The sequence below is a fragment of the Eutrigla gurnardus genome, assembly GCF_963514095.1.
Source record: "Eutrigla gurnardus genome assembly, chromosome: 22".
Lineage (NCBI taxonomy): Eukaryota > Metazoa > Chordata > Actinopteri > Perciformes > Triglidae > Eutrigla > Eutrigla gurnardus.
The window spans coordinates 10,820,181-10,840,203 of NC_139933.1; the positions used below are offsets into that span (position 1 = coordinate 10,820,181).

The following is a 20,023-nucleotide window of genomic DNA, read 5'->3' on the forward strand; positions in this document are numbered from 1 at the left end:
AAGGGTGCTTTAATGCTTCCTTTCATATCTCCTTTAGCATAGGATACAATGGCCCTTCCTTTACGAAAGGAAAGGAGAACCGCCGCCCCACAATTACTTGCAAGAGCAACATTTAAAGTGACGCACGACTTGGCCATTCATGAAAACAAACAATATGCTTATTAGCATATTTAAAGGAGTCATCACCTGGTTTTATACGTATCCAGCCCCCCTTGGATCGCTTTGGATCAATTCGTAAAACTTATTAGAAAAAAAAAAAAAAAATTTAATCAAACATTGAGCTTGTTCTGACCCTTTTTCGTACCGCGATTTTATCACGCGAGATTACGCGCGAGGTTTTGACTGGTCCGGATGTGCATTGTATAATATGTAATGAGGCGCGCGTTGATTCGCCGCAGGAAGGACAGAGCCGGGGGGGCTTGCCTGCATGCAGACTCCAAAACATAATGGCGGCGCTTCGGCGATTTCAGGTAGCGGACGGGGCGGGGTTGGGTGGTGAAAGAGGGGTGGGCTTATGCAAGTAGCCGCCACGGTGACGTCACCGAAGGCGCAGAATCAAAATCTCGTGCTTTAGGAATGCACACCCTTGTGTGCTATTCCTGTTCGGAAAAAGAGCAGAAGCGAAAAAACGGCGCCACTTTCAAACTCCAGCCTTTCAGGCAAGTTTCAACTGAGGTCAAACACAGATATGCATGTTTTAACAAGAGAAATTGCGATTTCCAGGTGATGACTCCTTTAACAATGACCTTCATGCACTCATAAAGTAAATAAGCATTGTGTTGATAAATGTGAGTGGACAATGATGCTAATTGAATTGAATTTGTTTATTCATGTTTTATTTATTTATTTAATAAAGTAAATGGGAGAGTTATATAATAACAAGAAGGATCAGTTAAATAAGCAATGCAGGCCTATAATAAATAATTAAACATAGCAAATTATAACTGAGCAGTTAAATTCACATTTCTGCACATTGTTGGTCTGTTGGTTTACTGAGCAGAGTTGATTTTAACAGCAACAGGAAGGAGGAGCTGCTGGAACTGAAGCCGGTCAGTGAACTAGCTGTTTATAGAACCAACAACATGGATGATGGGCTTTTTGTAGTTCATCATTGTAGTTTCTCCACCGCACACCCACGTCAATCACGGCGTCAATCACCGGTGTCAGTCATCAGTGAGCGCAATATGATTCCGTAGCTTAGTGAAAGTGCAGTCGGATTCTCTGAGCACCTCAGTGGTCTAAATCCTGATGACTTCTCCTCCCACCTTTCCTTGACCTTGTGACGTTTTCCCCCCCGAGGTCAAGGAAAAGGCATTAGGACCTATTTTTGATTATTCGACCAAAACCTTGGACTATGGAGAACGATTGCGCCCGACTGCCTTTGCTGCCAAAACTGCCCTGCCCCCTGCTGTCTCCTAAGAGCTCTGCTTTGACTTGCTATGCACACTGCAGTGACAGTGCACATTCTTGAGCTGTTGCCTCTCTGTACCTCTCTAGCCCTCTCCCTCTGTTCACAAACCCCCATACGTGTGAGTCTGTAAAGGCATGGGATTTGGAGCTGGTTAGTGTGTAGGAACCCTGAATCCTCTCTTCTCCTGCTGCACATTTAAAGGATGTTTCTGCACTGCACTCTCCCTCCTAGGCTGTGGAATATCTATTATGGCTATTCTTAGGGAACTGTGACGCATAACACCTACTCTCCGTTATGCCACCTGCTCTATCACTGTACACCTCCCACTCTCCCATCATCTGGCTCCCATGTGTTGCTTCTGGGCCATCGCACAATCATGGTAGCCCTCAGAAAGGTTGCCAATAACTGACAGTGTTGTAACAAACAGCATTTTTCTTAAATGACATGCACTCTTTTTTATGTCTTTCATGGTTATGTTAAGCTCCTTACTAATGACATTTGATTTATTACGTTACAGTATAAAAACAGGACTGTGAGCATTCAGTCATTTATAACTCTGTCACATGTTTGCATCGACAGTATGGCTTTTAGCATGTGACTCTTCACAACCACGGTTTTCACTCTTTACAAAGAGGGTGGGGTAGAAAAATATAAATATTGTAATCATAAAAGAGCCAGTTTCTGAACTGTAAGTCATATATATGAGCAAAATGATTAATCTTGACAGCTATTTTCAGATTATATTAGTTAGTCCTGAGAACAAAAGTCCAGGTGTGTTTTAGTTATAGTTTGTCCACTTCATTATCATTCTTATTTTTAGTCAGACTTTAGTTATTAGCAGACTAAAACTCGAGCCACTTTGTCTAAAAACATGGGTCTTTTAGTCAAAGGTAAGAATTAGCATTTTAAACTTCAGCAAATATTTGTGAATTAGAAATCATCCAAATGATTTTGAGGATGCAAATGTATATTACGTTTTTATGTGGAAGTAGAACGATGGTGGAGTATGAGCACTATCGAAAAGATACACGAGTATCACAAAAAAGTACTTTGTAGTAAATAATGTCTTGCTGTTTTTTTCAAACACAATGCTTAACTAAATCCACCCTGGCTGATTAGATAGTAGTGTCCTTGTCGAATGCCTTTTAGTTAAGAGCACACACAGAGCCAAAAAGCAAACATCAATGATCAAGGATAATCAACTGTAACCACAGCCAGGCTCTCATGCTTTGTGATGCCACCTAGAGGATTAGACGATTAACTAAAGGTTCTTTCACTGCATTAGCTCACTGTTGTGTCTTGTTCTATCTGTTATGGGTATTAGGTCATGCACATGCTTGTCAAGTATAATGGTGTATATTTTGCTCCAGAGAACTGATATTGATCTACCATGGGTGCAGGTTCTGTAAAGTAATTTCACATTTCACCTTTCATAGGTGGCAGGAGGCTCTGACTGTGTACCCCAGGACCAACAAGCAGAACCAGAAGAAAAAACGCAAGGTTGATCCACCCAGTCACCAGGTAATGCACCTGTCCACACACTCCAGAGTGCCTTTACCTTGCTCACCCGGTGATATATATATATTTATTTTCTTCTATTGTGCATGGCTCTTTAATGTGTGTAATCTTGTGTAGAAGTCCTGCGACTCCTTGTCAGGTACTTTGACATTGATAAAGCATAGCAACGATACTGATCTGATCTTGTTTAGTATATCTGTGATTGTTTAACATCCTCTGCGTTGTAACTCCAAATGACAGACATTGTGGGCTCATAGTATGATTTCATGCACACTTCCAAATGGTTATGACTTTATATCAACACCTTTTAAGATAATTTGAGCATCATTAATGCCACATGTTGCAATTGTGCCATTGCTGCAGCAAAGAAAGAAGATATTAAAGGAGCACATGTGCTGTGGAAGTATGCAGTATGGATGCTTTTCATTCCACTCAAACTACACCAGCTGTTTTCCCCCAGAGAGAGAGAGATATATTGGGTGTTTTTTTTTTCAGCCAGCCACATGATGAACAGTTTATGCTATCCATATTTCCATTCTTGAGTCACATGATGTGGCAGTCTCTGTAGACAGCAACAGTTAAAAATGGCCATGAGGAATAGGGCAATACCTTGTAAATGATGTAATCTGAAGCAGATTTCAGCTGTATAATAAAAGTTCCTTTTCATGTTAGTGCAGTCAGAGGTCAAAATACAATGACAGCACTAGGTGAAGCTGTATTACCCTTAAATGAAATATTGTGCAGCCCACCCACCATGGCATACAGCTTTCCCCCATCCCGACCTCTGTTTTGACGTGAGGCCAGATTTGTGGCGAGTGCACACAAACTTCTCTCCGTTCATTGTCTGCTTCCTCTAATGACGGCGCCCTGAGTCCGCCTGCGACCTTGCTGGGCCGACACTAACGGGGCTCATTTTCAGAGGGACAGTGGAGTGGACTCGGTGATGACCTTGTTGATTCCCATGTGACCTCCGTCATTTATGTCTGCCTTTCTTTGTTTATCCTCAATAGTTCCTGTGCAGATTGAGTGTCCCAACTATCAACTATGATTTATATTTGATCTCAATAACTTCCTGATATCTCCTTTTAAACAATTTAGCTTGGAAGAGGAATTCATCTATTTTTCTAGCATGAAATAACAATGAAGCGGTCCAAGGCCAAGTGACATAATTAAAGCTGATAATGTGCGAGGGCGATTATTCTTTCACTGCTCGTCTACGGTTCTATTATTGCCTCCTGGGCTGTTCAGTTGTTTTGCTATGGAAACCTGATATAGATTGTCACAGATGCATATCCACAGTTGTTTTAAGGCTCACATTTCCACCGGAAATCACGGGAACACGTTCGCCTCGGGGTAGTGGCCCTAAATGAAAGCACCTCACCTTAAGTTAAAGATTATATGACGGGAAAGTTTTGTGTCTCGTATTAAAACTGAAAGAAGTTTTTACTTTCAGAATCGTGAGTTGGCTCTTAATCACGGAGACACTTATATTAACGCTTTAATTTATACATTTGACCTAAATAAGAACACAATTAAACACCTCAGGTCAAATACTACAGAAACTATAACTCGTTGAGATGGATTTTTGGATCTGTCGGTAATGATTATAAGTCAGCGCTACATAGCAAATATTAACGTCAAAGCCTTTTTGTGATCGGCAGGCTGGAGGAACTGCAAGCCAGTGTTTTTCCACTGAAGACATGAATGGACACCCAGTGAGTTCAGCTTGGCCAGACGTTTTATCCTGCTTCACCCTTAGTGGCTTCTTAATCCCCTAATAAATCATATTTATTACTATCCTGATCAATCCAGGTGAAGGGCGAATAAAAGGGACATGCTTCTCTCTGATACTGAAAGAGTGATTCTGAGCAGTGATTCTTGTTTGTGGTGATTAAAGTAGGCTGGCTGAAAAGCTGATGATTGCGGGTCAATTGCCTTTTAGAAATCTTTCTCTTTCATGACCTCAATGATTTTGAAAGCTTGCTGATTACCTGCCAATATGCACTGATGACACCAAACTTTCATAACATTAATGAGTGTTTGATTTTGATTGCTCTTTGGTATTTATTATTCAGATGATTTATTTCAAGGGCTGTATTGAACATTTCAACGCTGTTAAGCAAAGCTGCAGATGAAGCACAGGCTCATATTAATTGTATTATAGTCTTTGTAGAATTAGATTCCAGTGCTGGCTGTAAAGGATTGTGAAAATGTGAAATCATCCGTTTCCTTGGAAAACCTTAAAAGTTTAATGAATATTGAATATTAAAAAAAGCTATTCAATCCAGCACTCATTTTATAATTGGAAAAACGATGGTGCTATAACATGCCACTGCAGAATTTATTATTATTTTATTTTGTCTTAGTTCTCTGTAGTTAGTACATTCTTTGTTCTTTGTCAAGCTGTCAGTCTCTTTTCGACGCATCCTCCTTCTTTGAAAGATGATGAATAATGAAAGCAGTTTTATTTTTGCTAGCCTGGTATAGAGGAGTCGTGATTGACTCGTGATTGGACTCCAGCTGAGTGGACATGCAATGGAGCACTTTCAGGATTAAAAGAAAATATCTTTCCTCTATTTGATTTATCACATTTACTTTTCAACATTTAATTATTCTTCAATGTGGTTCCTTCCCGTATTCCTTTTTGTAGTCTCTCCATGACCTTACCTCCCATTATGTCATTTCCTCTTCCTCGCCACTCCTTCCAACCCGAACCTGCACCCAGGAGCCCGGCCCCGCCAAGGTGACGGTGACCAGCAGCAGCAGCAGTGGAGGAAGCATCCCTTGCCTGCCCAGCAGCATTGCCAGTGCTGAGCGTGTCCCGATGAGCCGTGCCACTCTGTGGCAGGAGGAGAGCCGCTGGAGCAGGGCCACCATCCCCTGCAGCCGCAGTGCCTCCTGCCTCAGCCAGCTGAGCCAGAGCCAACCAGACGCCAGTATCACTACTCAAGACGGTGAGGACGAAGATGGTGGCATCCAAACATCCTGTATTATTATTGTTTCAACTTTCTCACCCCGACGCTTTTCCAGGCCATCTGTTTGGTGGAACAGTGACTTGTCTAACTTGTTTGTAGTATACAACAGAAATGTAATGTATGTTCATAAATAGTAGTCTATTAGGCCTGGGTGTCTCATCGGTTGAACTGTGTCCTTCAGATGGCGGCACCATGAGCACCGGACGTAAGGTACGAGTGGAGAGTGGTTACTTTTCCCTGGAGAAAACCAAGTCGGAGCCTTCTCCACAGTGTCCCCCCCAGCATCTGCCCCTGTCCTCCTCAGCATCTTCCTCCTCTGTAGGAGCTCTCAGTCCCAGGTATAACTCTGAGTCCGAATCCCAAACTTCCCCTTATCAACCCTCCCAAGATCCTCTCCCTTCTCCAGGTGCGCTTGTTTCCCCCAGCTACTCCACCATCAGCTCCTCCCAGAGCTCACTGGACTCTGAACCCAGTGGGTCTACGCCCACCTGGGAGGGACGCAGTGTTGGTGCAGGAAGCACCGGTAGTGTCAGTGGTGAAGGAGGCAGAGTGGGCCGGCCTGGCAGGGAGTACACGGCGCTGTCCGATGTGCCACGGGCTCGCAGACTGAGTTACCGTGAAGCCTTCCGCTCAGAAAAAAAGCGCCAAGAGCTGAGGACACGGACACGGAGTCCTGGCAGAGAGGAGGTGGCTCGCCTGTTTGGGCAGGAGCGCAGGTAAGAGGTCATGGAGAAGTGTCATGCTCGGCACACTGCAAAATGTTCTGCAGATAAGTCTCATATCTCATAGCAGGAACATGCATGCAGATTTGCCTGTGATTATAATGGCAGCCAAACATGATTAATAATCATTAATAATCCAATTGTTTTTCCTTGACATTAAACATATGAATAGCAATTTATCTACTATGTGAATCTCATGCATTGCTTTAAGCATCAGCATTTTAGTTTTTTAGCACCACCCTGTGGCTGCTGTCTTTGGGACGCTCCTATATCTTGAGCATCTTTTGCGATTTGCCGTCTCGCCTAGCTTTACCAATGGTTTGCCATTAATGATTTTGGGGATTGACGTGCATGTTTCACTTTGTTTTCTACTGGTCTCTACCTTTTTTGCTCTTGCTACTTTGCTAGTTTGTTTTGTCGTTTCAATCTTTTCCAGGGGCTACTGAACAGGGCTTCTCAGAGCTAACGCTCAATCAACCCCTCTACCCCTGTCCCAATGCTGTTCCCTGCTGGTCACCGCTGATTCCTGCTTTCTATCATTCCATCTCTGCACTGCCTGGGAGCCCACACACACACACACACACACACACACACACACACACACACACACACACACACACACACACTCGATTCACTGTTTATACTGTGCATACTCAAACATACGGGTGGTTGCTACTGATGATGGGTTTTCATACAGTTTGATGCCTTCTCTTTTCTCATGCACACACACACACACACACACATTAACTCTGCATTACGTGCAGAGCCTGAAGGTAACACCGACTGTGTTGCCATTGCTGCTACTTCTGCCATTTGTTTAATCCACCATGCTAGTAATTTCCTCCTTCTAAAGATTAATCTCTCATCATGTAACACCTACTCCTTTTACTTTGATGTTTCTCTGGATTATTCTTGTTGGAGATATTACCTCTACCTTGCACATTGTTGTCTATGAAAGTTACTTTGAGCTTAGAACGATGTCCAAATTTACATTGCATACGATGTGCCATAATGGCACCATTGCATAATAAACGGAAATTACTTGTATCCATTATGGACATTGAGGTTGGCTCAAATTTGCTTTCATACCATGCTTTGGTCTTGTTTTTATGCAGATTCTGCCACCATTAAAGATGATGTGCTGCATTTCCTTAAGAACATTGTTTTGTATGCTGCAAAATGTCATTTTGAATTTCTTATTTAACTGATTGTCAGATACTTTTGAATGAATTACTCTGTCTACAGTGACTCGAGTATGTTTGAAAAGAATGTTCCTTCTGTGTCTCTTAGGCGTTCTCAAATAATTGGCCGATACGAGGAGGGTCGACCTGTAGAGCGCATGGATGTGAGCAGCTCCAATGAGCCCTCCGCTAACACCACACTGATCCAGAGACAAGGCCGCAGCGAGAGGCGCTATCTGGCTAACAAACATGTATGTCATTTTCTTAGTTAGGTCGGGAACTTAATCTAAAACGGACACTGAACGAATTCACTGTATAGCGTTTTTATTGTACGATGGCAGTTTGACATAATCTCTTAACTTTAATATGGGATTTTCTTCTAATTTCTAATATTAATTTTATATTTATAGGAGATGTCATTGGATGCAGGAAAGGATCGTTCAGTCCCAGACATGTCCAGCTCCACTTATGCTAATTTAAGAAGAGCCAAGTCACTGGACCGAAGAGCCACAGAGTCGTCAATGACTGTGAGTACTGACATTACTTCTAAAGTGTGAGGGGCCTCACCGCCTTCCCACCCATAAAAATAATTGGGTTCAATAGAGTATATAATTGAACTTCAGTTGTGCATGCACTCAAAAACCATGGTGACTCCTAATGCTAATGCTTGTAGATTATTAAATTAGGACTTTATTTCTGCAGTTTTCACAAGTGAGATTAAAGTAGCCCTAAAGTTGCACTAGTATCTTCCTGACGTCTGACACCTACCAGTCTGACACTGATCCGAGGTCTGTTCAGTGCTGCAAGGGTGATCTAGTCGGTGTGTGGTTGGACTCTCAGGGCGAGCTACAGCTGCCAGGATCCCCCCGCCCACTCAAACAGTCCCCGCGCACACATTTATGTACACACCACTGCCGTCACCGCTACCGATGGTTATAAATAGGCAGCACAGAAGCAGCCGCAGTCGTGTATATGTGCCCGGGACAGCCAGAAGAAACAGATTGTCAACATATGAAGTGAAGGCAGTTAGCCATCAGAATGACTCTGTGCCAGGCGGTGACACCACACCTGATGAAGCTCAACAAAAACAAGGTATTGTTGAGCGAGCAGAGGCCGGGGTTTTTGGACGAATGACTGACTTTAGAGTCTATAAACAGACTTGAGCTTGGTTTCAGTGTGCAGCAGTTTGTGTTTCACAGGGAAAGTCCATCTCCCGCCACTCATTCTAGTTAGCGGGAGCAATGTGCACGGCTACTTCTTGTGTTGAGGGAAGGACCAAAGTGTAAACAAATGCACATAAATGCTGTAGTGCTGAGGGACATGTCAATTCTGTATTCTGATTATATCACTGATTAATGTTCATTTAGTGATGACTTCTAATAAAGTGACAAATAGACAAAATGTTTCAACAAAAGGTATTGTATTTTTTCCTAACAATGTGGTTTATGTTTAAATGAAAGTCACTTCTACGTGGTATTCAAATGTCCTTTTTTATTGAGTTTTAATGAGTTAATCTAATTGCATCACATAATTTCACATCGCTCTAATCTTTCTTAATTGCAGCCAGATCTGCTGAACTTCAAGAAAGGATGGATGACAAAGCTGTATGAAGACGGAATGGTAATTTAGTTTTATTAAATGATTAAATTAAATGACTGAATACTGAATAAAATCACATTATACTCTTAGAGGACCGGTGAAATCCAATTAACTGTGTGTCTTTTTTCTTCCCTCAGTGGAAGAAACACTGGTTTGTCCTGACAGATCAGAGTTTGAGGTACTACAAGGACTCAATAGCGGAGGAGGTAAAACTTTAAACACACTGCACAGTTAATTCCAAAAGCAGTTAACAAGAATTTTCTTGCGTTTATTTTACTTTTTATTTTTTTTATTTTTTACCTAGGCATCAGAACTAGATGGTGAGATTGACCTCTCTACATGTTATGATGTCAAAGAGTTCCCGGTCCAGAGAAATTATGGCTTTCAAATCATGGTGAGTATCGATCCATCATGTCATCGATTGTCCTGTGTCATTGATCACCAGCAATGATGAAACACATTGTTGTCACACTTGAGCTCTGCTGTCTCCTGACTAGTCTATAAACAACACTTAACACCACGTGGTGCAACTATAGGTATCAGGTTTTGTCTTTCTGAAACGCTTCTTTGTCTGGCGTGACGGATGTTGTTTGACTTGTCATCTCTCTGTGAGAAGCTGACATCATTGCGGTCTAAATCTGCTCCAGCCGTCGCCAGCTCCGCTCGTCTCTCTGAACCCATGTGCCCTTCATCCTGCACAATGTGTTTACATACCCTCTTGCATTCAAAAGACCCGTCCTTGTCCACATTTGCTCACACTCTAGTTTTAAAAACAATGACGGTACGGTCATTTAACTCCATAATTGCATAACAGCTTTGTGAATGCAGCTGCGAATCCTATGACGGAATACCTTCGTCATATAATACTTCAGCCATTAAACATTTTTAGCGCTAGTTGCTGGCATAATATTTACCAGACGCATATAGTTGCAGCAGTTCAATCGAGTTCTGTGCGAGGTTGTGCTGACGCCATGTGGGTTTCCTGCTACAGAATTAAATGTGCCATAATGATCCTACATGAGGAGACCTGCAGCTACAAGGTCATTTCTTTTGTGTACATTTGCTTGAAGCAGCTTCCGCAGCTATTTTCTGTGGAGGAAGTCAGAAATAGAGAAGTCGAGGGGATCGTTATCTCTTTGGCTGAGAACAACATGGGTTTGGTGTCGAGAAATTAATAACTCCAGTATTTATGTCTACTCCTTCTGCTCCGCGGTCAGACTGGAAGGGGCTGTTGTTCCGTCATTGCAGTTAAAGCAGTGGAATAAGGTACCTGGTTTCCTCAGAAGCCTTAATGAATAGCTGTATTCCTGTAGAAATCACATAACTTCCACTAGAGGGCCGTGTATGTAAGGTTTATGTTAAATGTAATACACACTAAGTGTAAACCTACTAGATTTCTACTGCTCAGAACAGTTACTGAACCTACTTAAACTACTAGCCTCAAATCATTTTTAAAGCCAGGGATAATGAACATTAAATGCTATTTTTTTAAATCCCCCAAATTTCAAGTTGCACGTAAATTATTCAAATATCTTGTTTAATATAATAGATCAGTAGCAGTGAAGCATCAGTTTGACAGCCAGCATAAACTTCATGCAAGCTTCCTAAATGTGTATCAAAGCAACAGCCCTACAGGATCTAATGCACAACAATAGATTGTTATCTCATAGATGACAAAATCTAGCAAATCACACCTAGCATAGTGGTATGTAGATTAATTTATTGCACAAATTACATCCTCTTTTAGTCTAGATGTTGTAGTGCCAGCCTAAAATACACATTCTCACTCAGCTTCATTTCTGTATGATGCCTTGATGTTCTGCAAAGGAGAAGTGAGGCCACGGATGTTTTATTTTTATTTTACTGCTGATAAAACTGCATTCTGATAAGACGTTTTTTCACTCCTCTATTCTGCCTTAAAGCCACTTTTAGAAATACAATTATTTTATGCATGTAGTAATGTAATGCAGTAAATATATCTTTTCGACCCACCTCTGGTTACAGTCGGTAAAAGAAGATCAATGAGTCCGTCCACTGAAAGAGGAAAAGCTTTGCGTTCTTCGCACATCTTTCTTCTATTTTCGTCTTCAACAAAAACAAGTGCTTTGTCTTTTTTTTGAAGTGTCAAAAAGGTATTTGATCAACATGTTGTCTCATTCCTGCCAGTCCTTTTTAAATGCCGTTCTGTTTTCAGTGTAAAGAGGGAGCGTGCACCCTGTCGGCCATGACCTCTGGAATCCGTCGCAACTGGATTCAGGCCATCATGAAGAATGTGCGACCCACTATTGCCCCCGATGTCACCCGGTAATACCCAAAGAGGATTAACGTTTTTTTTTACCACAAGGCAGATACAACAGCTGCTTTTCTCGCATATTTTATTTTAATCCCTCTCTCCTCCTCACCCTCTCTTTCCTCTCTCTTCTTCCCTCAACCGGTATTTTCAACCCGCTTCCAGGAAAAACATCTCTCTGAAACTATCCGTTCTGAAGCCCAGGTTGGAGTGCTTGTGTGTTGAATATTTCCCCCTCCTCAAACAGTGATATAATTGCTCAGCGATGTCAGCCCCAGCGTGTTTGTTGTCCCGCCCTATGTCATGTGATTGTTGAGTAACGTCTCCCCGTCAGTTGTGCCACTGTAGAGACGCACTGCAATCACATCAACATACTAGAATAGACTACCCCTCCTTCTGATGACCAGCAGCAGAGAGCGATTATGATATTAAATCCGTCCACTAACGTTTGGAAATGATCACAGAACCGCAACAAAATCACAACGTCCACAAAAACGGGGAAGAAATCATGACTGAATGGAGAGAAGAGCTGGGATATAAAGGTCTTATTTTTGTTCTTGTAACAGGTCACCTGAGGATTTTTAAAACAACCTAAATATACATTTTTGTGGTTTTCAAAGCTGAGTATTCCCTTCCAGATGGGTCATCACGTATGATACTTTATATATGCTCTGACCTGCGTGTACATGTCACACACTCTGCCAGTGTGTCTCCTGGGCAGCCCTCTCCTACCGGGAGAATGTGTGATATTTCTGGTATTTCTGCAAAGACGCCTCAGAGACGTCTCTTTCTCATTCTTGAGCTCTGTCCCTTCTCATTTTCCCCTTACTCATACCTCCTGACACCTCCACACACAACGTGCTGGAAATAGATCATTGCGTCAGGTCGCTTTTTTTCTTTTTTAAATTCTCTGCCCTACAACATTACCAAGTGTCAGTCAAACACATTCTTCACTTTAAGCTACTACTGTATGGAAATAGTATTAACATAGCAGCTAAAGGCAGGCGTCTGCCATCAGGCTTACCTTAGATCAAGACTGTTAACACCAAAGCTGCTTTTGGCCTAATGCAGTGGTGCCATAAAAGCATTTTGATGTTGACGCTTTGACTTGGATGCATTTCACTTATTATCATGCTTTTAATGCACAAATAAATGATGCTGCTCTGCCACAAGTGTATGTATTGTTTGTCCAGCAAAGCTTTATGTAATAGCATTGTAGCTTGAGCTGATGTTAATGTCAAAATTCACCGTTGCGTTCTGTCATCAGTAATAAATCATCTTACATTTTGTCCGTCTTTTTTATGTATTTTGCTCATTCAGATCCCTCCGTGAGGAGAAGACAAAAGCCCATGTGATGTTGGACCCGTGTCCACAAACCAGCCCCGAGCCAAGCCTCAGTCCCGAGGCCCCCAAGTCTGATGTCCACAGACAGCCAGCTAGCAGCAATGCCTCCGCCCCTCCCTCTGAGCCCCGGAAAAGCCGAGTTCGCGAGCGCAGACGAGAGGGCCGCTCCAAGACTTTTGACTGGTCTGAGTTCAAGGTGGAACGGACAGAAAAACCTGTGAAGGAACGAGCGGACACCGTCGACCTCAGCTCATCGTTCTCCACAACATCCTCGTATTGCTCCCCCTCCTCTTCCCCTTCCTCCTTAGCAACCTCTCCCATCTCTACCTCCTCCCTCCAGACCTCTTCTGTGTCGGGTGCTCACCCACCTTCTATGGCAGTAGAAGTGCAAAAGGAGAGCGATCGGAGCGGTGTCCCTCCACACAGCACAACCAGTGCAACCCACATGCCAAATACCGTGACTGTTACCATGGCCTCCGCGCTCAACACTTCACCAGCGGTACAGCCACCTGAATGCCAAGAGCAAGGGAGGATGGAAGTAGACCACCCTGCAGCCATGCATCCTGCTAGTGAAGATAAGGAGGACAACAGAACATCAGATGTCCGAGAAGAAATTGAGCAGCGATGGCATCAGGTGGAGACGACGCCACTGAGAGAAGAGAAACAAGTGCCCATCAATACAGCTTCAGGAAACTCTGATAGGTTACCTCCACACGAGCTCGCTGCGCTGCTAGACAAAGAGGTGCGTCTCCTCACTGTGGTGATGTATATTTATGAGTACCTTGTGCCATTGATTCATTATTTCTTCTCCTTTTGTTCAGTTGGGACAGAAGCAACAGGAGCTGGAACGACTACAGAAGCAAAACAATGTTTTAAAAGAGCAGCTGGAGGATGCACTAGGGAGGGAACACAGTGCCAGAGATGGCTATGTTCTTCAGGTACAACACTCACAAACAGCCGTGCAGGATTAGTATGGGTTTTGACACCATAGAGGAATAGCGTTCAAACATTTTGACGAAGAAATCTTGAGTATTAAAATGTTAACGACAGATCCGATTCATGTGTGGCTACTGTAACTTGTTTAAAATTCTACTAACAGGTGTGGGTGCTTATTCTCTGAAACTGATATGCATGGTTGTGGTGTTCTTAGCATGAGTTTTCACTAACTGTTTTTACGGAGTTTCACATCTCCTGGGAAAATAATTGATTTGATCTCACATGCTTAAGGTAAGAAACTTGATCAAGAAGCCTTGCGCTGTGCTTTTTCTTTGTTCGTCTGTGCTGCATCTGTCCCTTTCCTAGCTTGATTTCTGCATGCTTTTTGGTCTTTCAGAACTGCATACTTTAATTAATTGCTTTTTTTTTTTTAACTTTGTGCAGTTAAACCGTGTACTTATCACTAGCCAGTATCATATATTAATTTGCCAAATTTAAGTAGTTTTGGTTTTTATTTTTTTTTTTTATCACTATATCAATGGCCTTCCAAAGTTTTTTTTTTTTTTTTTTTTTTCCTTTTCAAGTCACCTCTGAAAAAGCACAGTGGAAGCTTGGAAAAAACCTTCTCAAAAGAGAAATTGATATCAAGAAGGGAGAAAACTTATTTTCCTGGTTACCCCCGAGATGTGGTTCTCCGTATATGGTAGGGGAAGTAAGGTGATGTCATTAATGAAATGTCTCATCAATCTTTTTCAAGAATGCAACACCCCCTTCCTCTTCACCGCACAGAGTGCCATGGCAACGCCTGCACAAGCTTAACCAAGATTTGCAGGGCGAATTGGAGACACAAAAGCACAAGCAGGATCTTGCTCAGCAGCAGATTCGGACGCTAAAACGAAGCTACACAGAAGCCCAGGATGCTGTAGATCACCATGAGGCTGGTGTTCAGGCTTTGCAGGCTAAACTAGCATCTGCAATGGCGGAAATCTTGGCCAGTGAACAGGCTGTGGCCAGAATGCGCAATGAGCTCAAGCTAGAGCAGCAGCGTTCAAAGGAACAAGAAGAGGAATATGGCCGTGGTGAGGCCACACTACGAGCCCAGCTAAAGGACAGTGAAGATAGACTCCGTGATATAGAGGCCAGCCTCTTAGAGAGAAACCAGGCTCTTAGGCACCTGGAGCACCAGCAGGCCCTGCAACGAGACCATGTAAGAGAGACACAAAGGCTGCAGGAGAGGCTGCAAGAGGTGACCGCACGGCTAAGTGCTACTGAAGAGGGTCAGGCGCTGAAGGAGGAGAGGCTCAGGAAGGAGCAGCAAAGCATGCAAGACAGCCATGAGAGGGAAAGACAGAATCTGTGTAGAAATTTAGCTGAGGCTGAATCTGCACAGAAAGAGATGGAGAACAGACTTTTGGAAGCTGAGCAGCAGGTGGAGGCCCTGTTAAGAGGGAGACGGGCCTCTGGAGGAAAGGAAAGCAGGAAGGAAATGCTGAAGTTGCAAGAAGAGCTGGCTCAGAAGATTGACATTGTAGAGTCACTGAGGGAGAGTGTGCGTAGGCTAGAAGATGAGAAAAACCATCTCACTTGCCGCTGTCAGGAGCTTCTTAACCAGATTACAGAAGCAGACCGTGAGGTCAATAAGCTCCGCAATCGTCTGGAAACAGAAGAGGCCGATTACTACACCCTGGAGAACTCCTATGAGAGGGCTACCCAAGAGTTTCAGAAAATGAGCCAGTTTCTTAGAGAAAAAGAGGAGGAGATCCGGCAGACTAAGGAGATGTATGAAAGGTTGGTGGAACGTAAGGAGGAGGACTTGAAAGAGGCCCTAATTAAAATGGCCGCACTTGGCAGCAGCTTGGAGGAAACGGAGCAGAAGTTACAAGCTAAGGAGGAGCTTCTTTGTCAAAGTATCTTAGATAAGGTTGAGCCCTGCAGTGCTGAAAGGGATCTGCGAGCTAAGCTTGTGGTTGCAGAGGACCGCATAGCGGAGCTGGAGCAGCATCTCAGTGCCCTGCAGCTGGGCTACGCTGACCTACGCATGGAAAGGCAGCAAATCCCAGAAAAGAGCAAGAATTCAAGGCATAAAACACCTGCCTCCTTATCAGCAAACACAGAACTCTTACTTTCCTTTGACAACACATCCAATACAGAGGACAACCAAGATGATAAGGAGTCTCAAGCCAAGAGACCAAGGATACGTTTTTCCAGTATTCAGTGCCAAAAATACATGAATTTAGAGGACCTGGACGCCAGCCATGTGAGCAGCACTTTTGCAGACACAAGACAAAAAGTGAACCAGGATGTGAATGAAGACGTCGGTCTAAGTGAAGGAAACGTATCCTGCGATATCGCCCTCTCTCACAGTAGTGACCCAGAGAAATTCATCTCTATCATACATGCCCTAGAGACTAAACTGCTAGCCACCGAGGATAAGCTAAGAAACCTCACACAGAATCTCGAAGATCAACAATCCACCCGAGCAGATAACATGTCAAAGATTGACGCAGAGATGACAGAAATGAAGCCAAACTCTGATAAAGAGTTAGGTTGTGGAAGCGGGCTACAGGGTAGTGCTGCCAATAGGCATTATGCCAAGGCCCTAGAGTGTGTGGAAAGTAGTCGAGAGAAAGTCAGGACTATTCTCAGTGGCTCTCATGAAACCACTGATTCACAGCTGCACTCGCTGTCGGAGATAGAGAACGATTTGTTCGATGCATCACTGTACATCCGACAAGGAGATAAGACACTGGAAGAGCAATCGCAAGTTTCCCATCAGAATCGAACCCCAGAGACTCTAGATAAAGATGCTTTACACTTCTTTGCCAAAACGTTATCGTTCGAGGCAGTCGTTTTGAACAAGATGGCTTTGTTAATTCACACTTCAAAATCCGACCTCTTACAATCTCTTTCTGAGATATGGGAAGACTTGGAGAGCATTACAAAGGGTGACAAAGATTGCTTGGCTATAGTTTATGCCGACGTCTTGACCAGGAAGTTGATGTTGGAGAGTTCATTCTGTAAAGAATTAGAGAAAGCTGAGACAAATGTTGCCAAATCCAAAGAGTGCAGTGTTTCAACTGATGTAGATGTTGATGCCACGGTTATTTTTAACACCTTCATTAAAGCCGAGCTGGCCTACTCTATTCAGAACCTTAAACTTTGCTATGAAGAGAAATTAAAAATACTGAAAAGGGAGTTGACTCACGCCCATGATAACCTGCATCAAAGGGAAATGGCTCTGAAAAGAATTATCGAAGCTTCCAAAAGGCCAGATTTGAAAAATGTAATAAAAGAAGTAAAACATAACTTTGGTTTTAGTAAACAGAAGTTAGCAGACATTCACCCCCCTGAACTTGCACCTTACATGGAGCAGATTGAAATGGAAGAGGCTAGAAGCTTGGCTGAGGAAGTTGTAGACAGACAGTTGGCTGGAGAAATGCCCTCTTGTGGTGTCGACTCTATTGAGGCACTGCAAAACGCACATGAAAACCTGGCTAATGAGCTTCAAAGGCAAGCAGTGATCCTCCATCAGTATGCTCAAGAGATAGAAAGTGGTGGAAATCATCCTAGACTTGCTAAAATGATCCACTCTCTTCTGCGCCACCAAACTTCACATAATTTCACGAATACCTCTCTCTGCATGCGCGAGGCCCTAATCCAGGCTCAAGTGGCTTTTGTGGCGTGCAGGTTAAGGGTCATGCATGAACAAGACTTGGGCTGGTGTCAACAGACGGGTCAGGACATGGACGCTCTTGTCCAAGAGCACGGCCACAACGTCCGGGCGATCCAAGAGAAATACGAAGCATCCTTAAAGGACGAGCGGCTGAACTTCACACAGACGGTGTCCACTCTCCAGAAGGACAACCACACGTTGAAGACTGAGATCAGCAAGCGTGTGAACCAGCTCTCCCAGCAGCAGGAGCAACTGGCTCTTCTAGAGGAGCATTTCCAGAAGGAGACCGAAGAGCTGAAGCAGAGGCACAAGCAAGAGCTGAGCCAGGCGGAGAAAGGCCGCGCCTCGACCGAGCTGGCCCTCATGGAGGTGACAGCCGACAGTCAACGGAAGCTAGAAGTTCTGCTAGTGGACATGGACACCATGGAGGAGCGACACGAGGGGCACGTGAGGAAACTAGAGGAGCAGTTTGAACAGCGGATCTGTGAGCTCCAGCAGATCCACAAGCAAGAGATGGAGAAGTTACATTCCCAGCATATGGAAAACATCCAATGTATCCAAAAGCAGCAACAGGACAAAAAGGGCAGTGAGGGTTCCGACTCGCCTCCTTGTGATGAGGCCGCTACACCGATGGACGAGGAGGAGCAGGGGAAGGGGGAGGATGCAAAGAACATGTCGGAGTTGGACTCCATGGTGGTTCTGAAGGACCGGGTCCAGGAGCTGGAGGCTCAGATGAGCACCATGAGGGACGAACTGGAGAACAAGCACCTGGAAGGAGATGTGGCCAGCCTGAGAGAGAAATACCAGAGAGACTTTGAAAGTCTTAAGGTTTTTGCTCTTTCATTTTACTTTAGTGTCTTTTTAATGAGAGAGTACTAGATAAATAGAAATGTAGCTTAATAACAGGCTGTTTTTGTTAACAATCTACTAATATGCACAGAGAGCTTGGGATTGGGAAATGGTGTGATTTGAGATCATTTCTAAATGTATGAAACTTGCAACCTGGATTTACATCAGTTTGCATGCATCCTTAGCAGCATTTTAGCACTGTGGTTAAATGGCAAGGTTGGTCTGTTCCACAACTTGACTGAAATATCTCACATGTACCATCATTATCTTGTCTCATCTATTTGATGGATTGGCACAAAAGCCAAACCAGTTGATGGAACCAACGACTGTGGTGATGCCCTGAATCATCCTCTGGTCTTATCAACTGTTGGATGGATTGCTGTGAAATTTTTTACAGACATTCAAGTTCCCCACAGAGTGAATTGCAGAACATTTGGTGCCTTTTATCTAGCACCATGCAGGTCAAAATTAGAATAGAATTTGTCTATACTTCATGATACTTCATTTATTGATCAAATACCTGCAAACTATGCTGAAAACTACAAGCTGTCTGTAGTGCAGAATCAAGCTTGAAAATGAATCGGAAATTCTATAGGCGATATCTATCGTTGAGACATGTAAAATACTTTGCTTGCCACCTACATTTCTTCTACATTTGGGAATCTCCAGCCATACCATTTCCCGCCTACAATAATGTTCTGAGTGCATACTATGCTGAATTAGACTATCGCTGCTTTAACTTCTTAATCTCTTTCTAGCATAGTTGAGCTTCAAATCGTAAAAAAAAAGCTTGCATGAGTTCTATCGCTGATTTTGCATGACCTACCGTGTAGCCTAGTGAACGATAAACATATACTGCTCTGAAACTGTAGTCACAAATTAAAATGTAGGTTGTAAATGCAAAAATACATCTTGCATAAACAGATTGTCCATCATTTCTTCCCCTAGGCCACGTGTGAACGTGGCTTCACAGCAATGGAAGACACACACCAGAAAGTAGTGCATGACCTCCAGAGGCAGCATCAGAGGGAGATTTCCAAACTTATGGAAGAGCGAGAGAGACTGTTGGCTGAGGAGACTGCTGCCACAATTGCTGGTAATGAAACCTGAATAGCAACTTGTAATGTCTATACTTTAAAACAACACCACCCGACGTACATTAATTAAATGTGTGTGATCCATCTGCAACGTAGCTATTGAAGCCATGAAGAATGCACACAGGGAGGAACTGGAGAAGACCCATCGTTCCCAACTGAGTGGCCTGAACTCTGACATCGATGAACTTCGCTTACAATACGAGTATGTTGAGTATGATATTTCCTGTAAAAGAGCTTCATTTCATTTTACCTTTTCTATGATTTAAGAATGAAATGAAAGATCTGAGCATGCAGCAGTAAAACTTGACAGTCATACCCTATAAATGTTATCCAGATTGTATTAATTTAATAGTATGGCTTCGGTGGATGGCCACATCATCCGTATAGTTTGTTAACTGTGTTGCAGTATTGACAAGTGTCAGATTGTC

General features: G+C 43.3%; 1 protein-coding gene across 7 annotated transcripts in view; it reads left to right on the forward strand.

The window, feature by feature from the left end:
- LOC311032720 (myosin phosphatase Rho interacting protein) overlaps positions 1-20,023 on the forward strand; it is a 43,814-nt gene that overhangs the window by 20,369 nt on the left and 3,422 nt on the right. For 2 of the 7 annotated variants that reach the window (XR_014599208.1, XM_084039704.1), the window contains exons 5-20: positions 2,848-2,932; positions 4,591-4,644; positions 5,580-5,883; positions 6,086-6,620; positions 7,917-8,058; positions 8,218-8,334; positions 9,371-9,427; positions 9,544-9,612; positions 9,711-9,800; positions 11,601-11,710; positions 11,862-11,900; positions 13,017-13,782; positions 13,862-13,978; positions 14,734-18,477; positions 19,447-19,594; positions 19,692-19,797. Coding sequence is in view for 6 of the 7 variants with exons in the window: in XM_084039704.1 (XP_083895830.1) it covers positions 2,848-2,932; positions 4,591-4,644; positions 5,580-5,883; positions 6,086-6,620; positions 7,917-8,058; positions 8,218-8,334; positions 9,371-9,427; positions 9,544-9,612; positions 9,711-9,800; positions 11,601-11,710; positions 11,862-11,900; positions 13,017-13,782; positions 13,862-13,978; positions 14,734-18,477; positions 19,447-19,594; positions 19,692-19,797 (6,483 nt within the window). In the remaining variant the exon portion in view is untranslated. The remainder of the gene's footprint in view (positions 1-2,847; positions 2,933-4,590; positions 4,645-5,579; positions 5,884-6,085; positions 6,621-7,916; positions 8,059-8,217; positions 8,335-9,370; positions 9,428-9,543; positions 9,613-9,710; positions 9,801-11,600; positions 11,711-11,861; positions 11,901-13,016; positions 13,783-13,861; positions 13,979-14,733; positions 18,478-19,446; positions 19,595-19,691; positions 19,798-20,023) is intronic. The other 5 variants (XM_084039707.1, XM_084039709.1, XM_084039706.1 and 2 more) reach the window with 5 other exon arrangements.